Source organism: Mandrillus leucophaeus, unplaced genomic scaffold, assembly GCF_000951045.1.
Source record: "Mandrillus leucophaeus isolate KB7577 unplaced genomic scaffold, Mleu.le_1.0 Scaffold52, whole genome shotgun sequence".
NCBI classification, from domain to species: domain Eukaryota; kingdom Metazoa; phylum Chordata; class Mammalia; order Primates; family Cercopithecidae; genus Mandrillus; species Mandrillus leucophaeus.
This window is the reverse complement of record NW_012105586.1, coordinates 2,352,358-2,365,458: the sequence shown is the minus strand read 5'-3', so window position 1 is coordinate 2,365,458 and position 13,101 is coordinate 2,352,358. Positions and strand designations below refer to the sequence as shown.

The 13,101-nt window shown below is 51.8% G+C and overlaps 2 protein-coding genes and 1 long non-coding RNA gene across 3 annotated transcripts in view; 2 read left to right on the top strand and 1 right to left on the bottom strand.

Moving 5' to 3' along the window:
* Nucleotides 1-2,505, top strand: part of PLOD1 (procollagen-lysine, 2-oxoglutarate 5-dioxygenase 1) — a 48,332-nt gene extending 45,827 nt beyond the window's left edge. Inside the window, 3 exon segments of the mRNA XM_011996636.1 lie at nucleotides 738-851; nucleotides 1,507-1,572; nucleotides 2,272-2,505. Of these exon segments, the coding sequence (XP_011852026.1) occupies nucleotides 738-851; nucleotides 1,507-1,572; nucleotides 2,272-2,505 (414 nt within the window).
* A 1,007-nt stretch (nucleotides 2,506-3,512) lies between these two features.
* Nucleotides 3,513-4,560, bottom strand: LOC105551369. The gene is made up of 2 exons (XR_001007857.1): nucleotides 4,519-4,560; nucleotides 3,513-3,721 (listed from the first exon to the last, which is right to left on the bottom strand). It is a non-coding gene; the product is annotated as an uncharacterized LOC105551369 (long non-coding RNA).
* A 3,930-nt stretch (nucleotides 4,561-8,490) lies between these two features.
* The window catches only part of MFN2 (mitofusin 2), a 41,722-nt gene continuing 37,111 nt past the window's right edge, over nucleotides 8,491-13,101 (top strand). The window contains 1 exon segment of the mRNA XM_011996635.1: nucleotides 8,491-8,531. The gene's annotated coding sequence lies outside the window, so the exon portion shown is untranslated.

Genomic DNA, 13,101 nt, shown 5'->3' with positions numbered 1-13,101 from the left:
CCAAGTGATGTGCCCGAGAGACACCTCACCCTGTCTCTGCGCCCCGCTCCATATATTTTTTGTTTGTTTGTTTTTGTTTTTTTTTTTTTTGGGAGGGGGGATGGAGTCTCGCTCTGTCACCCAGACTGGAGTGCAGAGGCGCAATCTCGGCTCACTGCAAGCTCCACCTCCTGGGTTCACGCCATTCTCCTGCCACAGGCTCCCGAGTAGCTGGGACTACTGGCGCCCGCCAGCACACCCGGCTAATTTTTTGTATTTTTAGTAGAGACGGGGTTTCACCGTGTTAGCCAGGGTGGTCTCGATCTTCTGACCTCGTGATCCTCCCGCCTCGGCCTCCCAAAGTGCTGGGATTACAGGCGTGAGCCACTACGCCCGGCCTCCGCTCCATATATTTTTATGACTTTTTTTTTGTTTGTTTTTTTTTAACATGCAGCAAGATGAAGTTTTCCCCTGTGACCAACATTTCAGGATGAGAACATGCTCCTTTTCTTTTGCGCATTTTTTCTTTCATTCTGTGTTCAGTCCTCTGGAAAGACTTCCCTGATTGCATTCTCAGTGTCAGGCCTGGGCTGGGCCCTGGGGACACAGGGGTGACTGCACCTGGTCTGTGATCTTGTGAACTTCAGTCCGGTGGGCAGAGGAGGCTGCACTGTTGCCTATCTGGGAGTGTGCAGGGGAGGCGTGGGGGCAGGGGAGGGGTGGGGGAGCGCCTCTTCCACTGGGCTTGTCTTCCCCAGGATGTGTTCATGTTCCTGACCAACCGGCACACCCTTGGCCACCTGCTCTCCCTGGACAGCTACCGCACCACCCACCTGCACAACGACCTCTGGGAGGTGTTCAGCAACCCCGAGGTGAGGCTGGGGTGGGCACCTGGGGGTTGGGAGCAGAAGGGGCCCAGTGATCCTGCAGTCTGAGGGACTTCCCTCTGAGAGCCTTACAACAGCCAAGACCCCTGTGGGCCACCTGCCACCCTCCCTTCACCCCAGGAGGCTGTCGGGCAGGATTTGGGTAGGGAGAGGAGGGTGTCCAGAGAGCCAACACCATCTGTTGGAGGAGGGACCAGGACTCAGAGGCCTGGGTTTGTGGCCTAGCTCTGCCATCAACTGGGACTTAGTTGAACCTCTCATCTTTGGGGACCTCAGTTATCTTAGCTCCAGAATGGGAATACTGTCCCAGCCTGTCTTGCCCGTGAGGGTGTTGTGATAATCAGAAGGGCAGACAGTTGTGACTTTCTAGACGTTGGGAGCTCGCAGCTGATGGGTGTAAGCACGTGCCTGCACACAGACATGTACACACGGGCACACACATGTACATACATGTGCAAACACCACCTCCTCTGGGCATACCTGTGCACCCAGACAACACACACACACCCAGTGGGCGCAGGTGAACACCTGCCTCCGCCAGGCATGTGCACCTTCACTCCCACTTTGAGGGGTCTGCTTGGAGCATCCCATGCAGTTGAGCCAATGGTGAGGACCCTAGCCTGCTTCCCACTCCCCACAGGACTGGAAGGAAAAGTACATCCACCAGAACTACACCAAGGCCCTGGCGGGGAAGCTGGTGGAGACGGTAAGGGCCATGGACACCCTCTTGGACTGGCCTCGCCTGCTGCAGGGGGCAGGGCACAGAAGGGAAACCGCTTGCCCCAGGGAGTGGGGGACAGCAGGATGGGAGTGGGGAGCGGCGGTATGGGAGTGGGGGGCGGCAGTATGGGAGTGGGGGGTGGCGGTATGGGAGTGGGGGCAGTAGGATGGGAGTGGGGGGCGGTGGGATGGGAGTAGGGGGTGGTGGGATGGGAGTGAGGGGTGGCGGGATGGCCCCTCCACCTGTTGGCACTTCCCTGCTGGAGGCTGTGGGGGTCTGCAGGGGCTCTCTCCCTGGCCTAGGCAGGAAGGAGGAAAACATCCCGGATATGATGGCCACTGTGGCCCATCGTGCCTGGACCAGTGCGGGGAGTGGCCACTTCTCTCTACTCACTAATGTCTGCTTCCCCCGAGCCTGGGGCCTCTGCCCCCTCCCTGCCTCCATACCCGTGTTTCTCTCCTGGCCTTGGCGCTGGTGACTCTGTGACCTCGGCTGGGAAAGTCTGTCTCTGGGCTCTGCCTCCTTCTCCCTTTAGGGACCCACTCAGTCTCTCCAGGACTGACAAGCCCCTGCTGCCTGGGGACACTCGGAGGGCTCCCTGGCTTGGGTGTGGGGCCCTGAAGAGGGAGGAGGATTCTGTGGTGCCACTGTGGACCCCCTTGACTGAGTCCCTGCCCTCCCCAGCCCTGCCCAGATGTCTACTGGTTCCCCATCTTCACGGAGGCAGCCTGTGATGAACTGGTGGAGGAGATGGAACACTTTGGCCAGTGGTCTCTGGGTGACAACAAGGTGGGGACCCTGATGCCTGGGCTGGGGCCGCAGGGAGGCCGCCTCTCCATCAGTGCCACTCACTGTCCAGGGTCTCCATCAGTGCCACTCACTGTCCGAGAGCCACCCTCTCTGGGACTCTTGACATAGGGGTGCTGGCATGGGTATCTGCAGGCAGTTAGGAGTAGACAGACTGAGAAACCCGAGATGGAGTTTGGTTCCCAAGCTGCTATTGCCACTGTGTGGCTTTGAGTTGCCTTGACCGTAAGCTACTAGGTTTTCAGTTCCTGGTTTGCTATTGGAATGGCTTAGCTTGGTTCCCTAGACTTTCCCTAGGAGGAACTGGGGAGGAAAGGGCCAAAGTGGGATGAGGGGCATTAGGAAGGGCTCTCGGGTCCAAGTTCATCAGACAGCAGGAGCAGGTGGCCTGGTGAGAGCGGGAGGCCCTGTGTTCTCTCCGTGAGAATCCCAATACCTGTTCCTGTTCTGGAAAGTTCAGGCACCATTATTTTCTTTTTTTTTTTTTATATATATATATATTTTTTAAATAATAGAGACGGGGTCTGGTTATGTCACCCAGGCTGGTTGTGAACCAGGCACAATTTCATTTTATTTATTTACTTACTTACTTAATTTAGACACCTGTCACTCTGTCGCCCAGGCTGGAGTGCTGTTGCGCAATCTTGGCTCATGCAACTTCCACCTCCTGGGTTCAAGAGATTCTCATGCCTCAGCTTGCTGAGTAGCTCGGATTATAGACGTGTGCCACCATGCCCAGCTAATCTTGGTATTATTTATTTGTTTAGTTGTATGTGTTTGTGTGTGTAAAATTTTTTTTTTTTTTTTTTTTGAGACAGTGCCTTACTGTATCACCTAGGCTGGAAGGCAGTGGCGTGATGTCAGCTCACTGCAACCTTCCTTTCCCAAGTTCAAGCACTTTTCTTGCCTCAGCCTCCCCAGTAGCTGGGACTACAGGCATGTGCCACCATCCCTGGCTAATTTTTGTATTCTTAGTAGAGACTGGGTTTCACCATGTTGGCCAGGCTGGTCTCGAACTCCTGGCCTCAAGTAATCTGCCCGCCTCAGCCTCCCAAAGTTCTGGGATTACAGGCATGAGCCACCATGTCTGCCCTAAGGTACCTTTTTTTTTTTTTTTAATGATCCCAGAACATTTATTTCCATAGGATTTTGATAAAAGAGCACAATCTTGAATAAAAATACACCACTGTACTTAAAGGCAACATTACTTAGTAAACAAACTGCCCTCACCCCTTTCACAGAAGATAAACTTCAGAAAGGAATTTTTCGTCTCCTGACAGTTTTACAACATTCGTGTCTCCCATGTACTTCAAGCCCCAACCCACCTCTCATTTTCTTTTTTCTTTTTTTTGAGATGGAGTCTTGCTCTGTCACCCAGGCTGGAGTGCAGTGGTACCATCTCGGCTCACTGCAACCTCCGCCTCCCAGGTTCAAGCGATTCTTTTGCCTCAGCCTCCCGAGTAGCTGGGATTACAGGCACCTGCCACCATGCCCAGCTAATTTTTGTATTTTTAGTGCAGATGGGTTTCACCATGTTGGTCAGGCTGGTCTCGAACTCCTGACCTCATGTCGTGATCCACCCGCCTCAGCCTCCCAAAGAGGTGGGATTACAGGCGTGAGCCATCGCACCCGGCTCCCCACTTCCCATTTTCTAAATTCTTTTTTTGTGTGTGTGAGGTGGAGCCTCACTCTGTCACCTAGGCTGGAGTGCAGTGGTGTGATCTCAGCTCACTGCAACCACTGCCTCCTGAGTTCTGAGTTCAGGCGATTCTCCTGCTTCAGCTTCCCAAGTAGCTGGGATTACAGGTGCTGGCCACCATGCATAATTTTTTTTTTTTTTTTTTGAGACGGAGTTTTGCTTGTTATCCAGGTGGGGTGCGATGGCACAATCTCAGCTCACTGCAACCTCCGCCTCCTGGGTTCAAGTGATTCTCCTGCCTCAGCCTCCTGACTAACGGGGTTTACAGGTATCCACCGCTACGCCTGGCTAACTTTTGTATTTTTAGTAGAGACAGGGGTTTCACCATGTTGGTGAGGCTTGTCTCAAACTCCTGACCTCAGGTGCTCCACCCACTTCAACCTCCCAAAGTGCTGGGATTACAGGCGTGAGCCACCATGCCTGGCCTCATTTTCTAAGTTGTTTAACAGAAATGTGTGTTCCCAAGTTTAAGGCACCATTTTTAAAGGCATATGAGACCCTGGACCTGTGTGCCAACCTCTGACGTGGCAACTGGACTAACCTGAAGTTCTGGTTACCTTCCTAAACCACATGCTTTGGTTGCTGAGCTGATCTCCAGAAGCCAGGAACTGGACTAGCCCATGCATTCTGGGGACTGGCTGATGCTTGTGCTCCAGTGACAGGGCCAGACATCGGACTCCAGCTGACTCTGGCCCTGGAACAAGTTTTCAGTGCTCTGTAACAAATGACCATGGCTCAGAATAACACCCATGTGTTATCTCCTGGTTTCTGTGGGTCAGGAATCTGGGCCCAGTTTAGCTGGGTCATTGAGGTGTCACCTGGGGTTGGAGTCTCATCTGAGGCCCAGGGTTCCATTCCAAACTCACTTGGTTGTTGCAGAATTCATTCCCCTGCAGCTGTAGAGCTTAACTTGCTTTTTCAAGGCCAGCAAGAGACAGAGTCTCTCTTCAAGATCCTCCTTTAGCCAGGTGCAGTGGTTCATGCCTGTAATCCCAGCACTTTGGGAGACTGAGGCAGGAGGATCGCTTGAGCCCAGGGATTCAAGACCAGCCTGGGCAACATAGAGAGACCTCATCCCTACAAAGAATAAAATTAGTGGCCTGGCACGTGGCTCACACCTGTAATCCCAGCACTTTGGGAGGCTGAAGTGGGCAGATCACCTGAGGTCAGGAGTTCGAGACCAGCCTGGCCAACACGGTGAAACCCTATCTCTACTAAAAATACAAAAATTAGCCAGGCATGGTGGTGCACACGTGTAATCCCAGCTAGTGGGGAGACTGAGGCGGGAGAATTGCCTGAGGTGGAGGTTGCGGTGAGCCAGGATGGTGCCACTGCGCTCCAGTCTGGGCAACAGAGCGAGAGCGTCTCAAAAAAAAAAAAAGGAAATGGAATTTATAGTTCCTGCCCTCAGAATGGAAGTGGAATTTAGAGTTCCTCCCTTAGGGAGTCCAGAGATTGTGGAGGAGGAAACAATCCGACCCAGTACAAGGCAGCTAGCAACTGAGGCCCCAAGACGTGCCACATCCCAGACAGGGCCCTGTCTGCATCCTGAGGCCAAGTCTGCGTATGGCCCCACACACAGTCAGACCCGCGGGGCACTAGGCTACTCAGAGGGCAGTGTGGGCAGGACAGCTCCCTTTGGCCATCCTCACAGGAGACTGATAAACCATTCAGTTTGATATCAGAGTACTGATTCGCCTCTTGAGGTTATTTGTGGCAATAAATTGAAGTTGTTCTACCGTGGTGATACAGCAGCACCATCCCATAGAATTACAATTTGAGCCACAAATGCAAGCTACTTATGTAATTTTTGAAGGGGTGGCCTGCCCCTCCACACCTGTGGGTGTTTCTCGTTAGGTGGAACAAGAGACTTGAGAAAAGAAATGAGACACAGAGACAAAGTATAGAGAAAGAAGAAGTGGGCCCAGGGGACCGGCGCTCAGCATACAGAGGACCCACGCCGGCACCGGTCTCTGAGTTCCCTTAGTATTTATTGATAATTATCTTTACCATCTTAAAGAAAAGGAAGTGGCAGGATAATAGGATCATTATAGGGAGAAAGTCAGCACTAAGACATATGAATAAAGTTCTCTGTGACATGAATAAGTTTAAGGAAAAGTGCCGTGCCTTGATACGCATATGCAAACATCTCCATAAACCTTTTTAGTGCATAAAGAGCAGCATTGCACTAGCAAGTCCCGCCTTTCGCCCTAAGGCGATTTTCTCCTTTCTCAGTAAAGAGAACATACAATCGAATTTTATACCGAGATGTTCCATTGCCCAGGGACGGGCAGGAGACAGATGCTTTTCTCTCTGCCAACAACCGCCAAGAGGCCTTCTTTCCTCTTGTACTAGTCCTCCTCAGCACAGACCCTTCACGGGTGTCAGGCTGGGGGACGATCAGGTCTTTCCCATGCCACGAGGCCATATTTCAGACTATCACATGGGGAGAAACCTTGGACAATACCTAGCTTTCCTAGGCAGAGGTCCCTGCGACCTTTGGCAGTGTGCGTATCCCTGGGTACTTGAGATTAAGAGAATGGTGATGACTTTTAACCAGCAAGCTGCCTTCAGGCATTTGTTTAACAAAGCACACCCAGCACAGCCCAAAATCCTTTAAACCTTGAGTCACCATAGCACATGTCTCTTGCAAGGACAAGGCTGGGGGTAGGGTCACAATCAGATTAACAGCATCTCAAATACAGAACAAAATGGAATCTCTTATGTCTACTTCTTTCTATATAGACACAGTAACAGTCTGATCTCTCTTTTCCCCACAATTTTACATTTTCTAGTAGCCACATTTTTAAAAGTAAAAAGAAACAGGTGCAATTAATCTTAGTAATGTATTTAACCCAAATGATCCAAAATATTATCACTTCAACATGTAATCAGCATATAAATATTAATGAGCTAATAGCCCTGCACTGTGGCAGGTACCTGTAACCCAGCATTTTGGGAAGCTGAGGCAGGAGATTGCTTGACTCCAGGAGTCCAGGAGTCCAGGAGACCAGCCTGGGTAACAAAGTGAAATGCTTACCCATGTCTACCAAAAATAAATATTAGGCATGGCTGCAGCATCTGTGCTCCCAGCTACTCAGGAGGCTGAGTGAGGTGGGAGGATTACTTGAGCCCAGGAGTTCCAGGTTGCAGTGAGCCGTGATTGCACCACTGCACTACAGCCTGAGTGACAGAGTGAGACTCTGGCTCAAAAATATACATTTTTTCTTTTTTTGAGACGGAGTCTCTGTTGCCCAGGCTGGAGTGCAGTGGCACGATCTCGGCTCACTGCAACCTCTGCCCCCGTGTTCAAGCCATTCTCCTGCTTCTTCCTCCCAAGTGCACCATCACACCTGGCTAATTTTTGTATTTTTAGTACAGACGGGGTTTCACCGTGTTGGCCAGGCTGGTCTTGAACTCCCGACCTCAAGCGATCCACCCGCCTCACCCTCCCAAAATTCTGGAATTACAGGCATGAGCCACCGCGTGCAGTCGATTTTTTTTTTTCCCTAAAAAGTGAGATAGTTTAACAGTCTTTTTTGTCCTAAGTCTTATAGCACATCTCCGTTTGCACTGGCTCAGGACTTGAGAGCCACATGTGGCTAGTGGCTACTGTTCTGGCGCGCTCAGGCTTGGAGCCTTCCCTGCGGAGGCCAAGTCCTGCAGGGGACCTGTTTGCTGCGGTTTCCTAGTGTCTGGCACATCACTGGGGCCCAGTGATCTGGGTAACCATGTGAGCTTGGGTACCCTCCCCTCTCCGTCTCTTGGGACTGCTGTGGAGATTAAACACAGCGGCGGATGTTAGAGACGCAGTTCAGTCACTAGCATTGATTCGCCCTTGTTGCTGCTGTTCTTTGCTCAAAGGCGACTGAAGGGCAGGCAGCACGTCCAGGCTCGCTTCTGTCTGCCCGATGAGTCACTTCACCCTAGGCCTGGCCCTCCAGAGAGCACTCCTCTGATTACAGAATGCAAATCTGGATTCCAGAGTTGGCAGAGGCCCCAGGGTCAGGCTCTAGGACAACCGGCGAAAGAGCGGGAACCTCTACTCCATGCCCTTGGTTTTTCAAAGCCCCTTGACAGCTTGAGGCTCCGCCCCGCTCTGCCCCGCCCCCCAGCTCCCGCCGACGCCCACCGGAACTACAGCCCCCACGATGCAGCGGGAGTCCGAGCCTCTGCGTCATCGGCTTGGGACGCGCCGGCGGAGGCGTCGCGCGCTGAGGCGCCGCTCGAAGTGTCCAGTCGCGGGGCCGCAAAGGCGTAAGGAGTAGGCGGGGCGAGCCAGCTGGGCTCAGGGTCCACCAGCTCACCCGGGTCGAGGGGCAATCCTGAGGCGACTGGTGACGCGCGCGTCCCTTTCCCTCCTCCCAGCTCCCCCCGCGGTGGCGCTTGCTGGTGACGTAGTGAGTGTGATGGCCACCGCGAGGCCGGGAAGGTGAAGGTGAGAGGGCCAGCAAGCCGGGGTGGCGGGGACTGGCCCGGCCCGGCCGGGCAAGTCCTGAGCAGCTCGGTGTAGGCCGACGGGATTCTAGGGCCACGGGGGTCTGAGATGCAGTCAAGCGGGGGTCCCCACTCTCAGGCCTCGCCGCAGGCCCTGAGAGGAGGGGGCTGGCCACGGGACCTGGGACTGGGAGGTGGGCTGTCCTGTAGCTTCTCATTGTCTCCGCCTTTCCACCCTTCACGGCAACGTTCTACCCCTGCCGCTTTTCTGTTTTTCATCCAGTCTTCATTTTGCCAGCATTTACTCAGCACCTGATAGGTGTCCACGTTCACCGCGGGAGCGCCCTGCCCTCCCCACTTTGGACACTTACTACCCTCTCGTTCAACCCTGTTTACTTGTATGACTTCTCACCGGACTCTAAGGCCCTGGAGGGCAGGACTATTTCTTATCCATTCCTAACGTGGCGCCTGACACACATACAGAAGGCACACAGAAAATGTTGAATAAATAGCTGTTTAGACGCACGAAGGCAGAACTGCCCGTTACCCCCTCTCGTACTCCTTCATTGCCCTCTTTCTTTAAATTCTCAATCATCTCTCTCTCTTCTACCCAGAAAAAGGCTCTGGTTATCCGCCTCTGGTGTCCCAAGGTTTAGGGCTTGGGGGAGGAAGGCAGCTCAATGTAGTTAAACAAGGAAGGAGGCCGGTCGCAGTGGGTCACACCTGTAATCCCAGCACTTTGGAAGGCGGAGGCGGGTGGATCACCTGAGGTCAGGAGTTCGAGACCAGCCTGGTCAACATGGTGAAACCCCGTCTGTACCAAAAACAAAAATTAGCCAGGCTTGCTGGCACACGCCTGTAATCCCAGCTACTCAGGAGGCTGAGGCAGGAGAATCGCTTGAACCCGGGAAGCGGAGGTTGAGCTGAGATCGCACCACTGCACTCCAGGAGCTTTGGAGTCAAAGGGAGCTAATATTTCAAATCCCAGCTTAGACAATCGACTAACAGTCTATAAATCTTCAAGTATTCCAGCCTTCTGTTTGCCCCATAGAATTGAGAATTAAGTGAGATACTTTACAGTAGCTGAACACATTGGCTTTCAGTCAGTTCTTCTGTTGCTCAGTAGTCAGCTGTTCCACAATCCTCAAGCCCAGTTTTTTTCCTGGTTTTGCTCTGTCCTCTCCCCTCTCTAGATGTACCTTTTCTAGGGCTCCTGCAGGGAGCCTCAAACCCGCACATGGCAGACCACATGTTTGTGCATAGCCAGGATTGGTCCCACACCTCTGTGTTTTTTTCCCCAGGGCACTTCCTCACATGCCAGTGCAACTCCACAATACCTCAATGAGTAAGCTTCCCTCAGGGATGAGTTTGTTTGGCTTGAAACCTGATTAGACATGTTTTGTACACCAGTGTTTTTTTTGGCGGGGAGGACACCTGATCTATCTCCCTTTTCTTTTCTAATAAGTCAGGACTGGTGGAGTCAACACAGTGAATCAATAACCAACCTCAACCTGAGACAAGACAGAAGAGGACTCAGAATCTTTTTGTCTTTTGGACTCCAGCCATGTCCATGATGCCTACCTTGTGAAGATCTCTCACCATCCAAAAAAGTGAGTAGTAGCTGTGACTTCTGGCACCCTGAATTTGAGTTGAGTGGACAGGGGCATGCTCTCCTGGACCTCTGGTGGCAAGTCTCTTGGATGGCATCCTCTTTGTATAGAGCCACAGCTTTCTAACTTCTGTTGAAAAACTGCTGTATCTCTTTTCTACTTCCGTGAAGGATTTTGCTGGTTGCTTAGAGAGCCTGTTTAAAAGTTGACAGTTCAGGAAGTGGCTGGGATCTCTTGGGCTCCCCGAAGAATTAGTCTGTGTCTCCCTCATTTGGTCTTCTCTGCAGTGCTGGTTCTTCCCCGTCTCTGCCCAGCACAGATTGGCTCCTTGTCACTGCTCTTCTAAGATTCTGCTCTGTCCCCTTTACCCTGTATCCTCTTTTGTTTCGATTTCTCAGCTTCTCCTCTTTTCCAGTTGTGCCAGCAGACAATCGGTGGATCCATTTTATTTTCCCTGCTAGGAGTTGCTGTACATAACACTGGGTAAGGAGGTGGTGTGGATTCAGGGACTGTGCTTGGGATCCAAACACACCTTGCAGTGAATTTTGCTACTGTTGTCTCTACTCCCAAGATACCTAATACTCCGTGACTGATAGCCTAGGTTGAGGCAAAACTTTGGACCACCTTGGAGGGCTAATAGCAGTTTCCATTTAGAACTAGGTTCATTTCTGGTCTTAGGTTAATATTTGTCAATACTGTGCCCCTGGCACACTTTTTGGGGGTAGGGGTGAGAGAGTACCAGAAAGAATGGGCCTTTCCCTAAAGCGTTATCCTCGGGTTTTTTATTTTATTTTATTTTTTATTTTTATTTTTTATTTATTTTATTTTATTTTTGAGATGGAGTCTCGCTCTGTCGCCCAGGCTGCAGTGCAGTGGCACAATCTCGGCTCACTGCAAGCTCCACCTCCCGGGTTCACGCCATTCTCCTGCCTCAGCCTCCCGAGTAGCTGGGACTATAGGCGCCCACCACCACGCCCGGCAATTATTGTATTTTTAGTAGAGACGGGGTTTCACCATGTTGGCCAGGCTGGTCTTGAACTCCTGACCTCAGGTGATCCGCATGCCTCGGCCTCCCAAAGTTCTGAGAAACAGGGGTGAGCCACCGTGCCCAGCCTGAGACACTTCTTATCTCACCATCCTTTGTTCTAGTCCTGGAGGTTGCAGTGACCTGAGATCCCCATATTCTTGGTTCTCCCCCAAGCATTCCACCATCCTTCCAGCAGGATGTCCCGAGGTAGGTATCGCTGTGTTCGCTCACATTGGCTTCTCTTGCAGCGCAATGTCCCTGCTCTTCTCTCGATGCAACACTATCGTCACAGTCAAGAAAGATAAGAGACACATGGCTGAAGTGAATGCTTCCCCACTCAAGCACTTTGTCACTGCCAAGAAGAAGATCAATGGCATTTTTGAGCAGCTGGGGGCCTACATCCAGGAGAGCGCCACCTTCCTTGAAGGTAAGGGGGCACCTGCTCAGCCAGGTCCACTCTTACCTGTTTAGATGTTTAGCTAGTGGGATTTGTGGGTGGGGAAGTATAGCTCTGCTCTTCGGGAACTCATGCCCAGATAGCCTCAGAAATGCTCTGCTCTTGAAATCATGTGGAATTGGAGTCTGGGGAGATGAGGCCAGGAAGACAAGGGAACTGCCATTTAGTAATTACTTTAGAAGTCCACAGGTTTCGTTTCATTTAATCATGAAAGATAGGTGAATCTTATCCCCATCTACAAGGCAAACAAATTGAGGTTTGCGAGTTGTCGGATGCCTTGTAAGTAATAGATCAGGGCTTTGCCCAGGTGTCTCCAACTCCAGAGCCCACGTGTTTTCCTTTGCCTAGTTCTGGCTGCCATTAATACCAGGCACTGTTTGGGTGTCAGTGATGCCTGACCGGGGCGCCCTCTCTTTTATATTTTTAGATTGGTGACAGAACTATAGGAAACTCATGTCACCTGTGCCTTTTCTACTAGTTACTAATTTGAGCCCAACCTCTAGTTCCTTGTTTATCAGCAGAGAAGGACTGGTTCCCGGGGCCCCGCTCGTCTGAGTGACAACTCCAGCGCTTGCTTCCTCAGGCTCCCTCTTTAGAAGGGCACTTTGGCGCCAGGTCCTGAGATTGTCTGTGGAGACCCAGTAGCTGAGTCTTATCTGCCCTTGGTTTCCTCACTTGTGAAAGGGGGCTCAGGTGTGAACAGTGGTTTCAGATTCTAGTCTGCAGAACCCTAGAAGTTCGGTGGTGGTGCTTCTGGGATTGGCCCCTGGCTCAGGGGGGCCACCTTCTTTCCATTCTGCTTTCAACGAGAGCAGCTTGGCTTCTCGTTGTTTTACACGCCAGGCTGCTACACGAGGCTCCCTTTGAAGAAAGAGACTGTCCAATTTCATGCCCTCATCTGTGCCCTGCCCTTTGCATGGCACTTGATGTAACAGAAGGTGTTTCCTAAATACTTGTTGAACTAAAATCTGAATTTTAAAGTAGTATGATTGGTAGTTGAAATAATCCCAACTCAGTGGCTGTGGTGTGCCAGCCCTGTGGCAGGTGCTGGGCATGCAGAGATGGGGTAGATCAGGCCACTGCCCTCTGGGAGCCCAGAGTAACCCTCTTGGAAGCTCTGAGTCACCTACTCAGATGACGTTGTGGACAGACACATGCTTAATGCAGATGTTTATGTGATGCATGCTTTGATTTCTCTCTGTGTGAAAACATGAGGCCTCCCTGTTGTTTAAATGGAAGGGAAAGAGCTGGAGTGATCCTGAGCTGTGTTGGGTCAGGGAGGGGTTGGTTCCTGCCTGGGGACTGTTTCTAACGGGCAGGTAACAAGAGCTTGTCGGCCTGCTGGCTCCCACTTTTAAGTGTAGTCACATGCTTGAGAACCAGCTTCCTCTGAGGGACATTCCAAAGGCCATGCCTAGTTGCCCATATAAGGGAGGAATATTGATGCCTCTGGGGCAGAGGTGACCGGTGGACATTG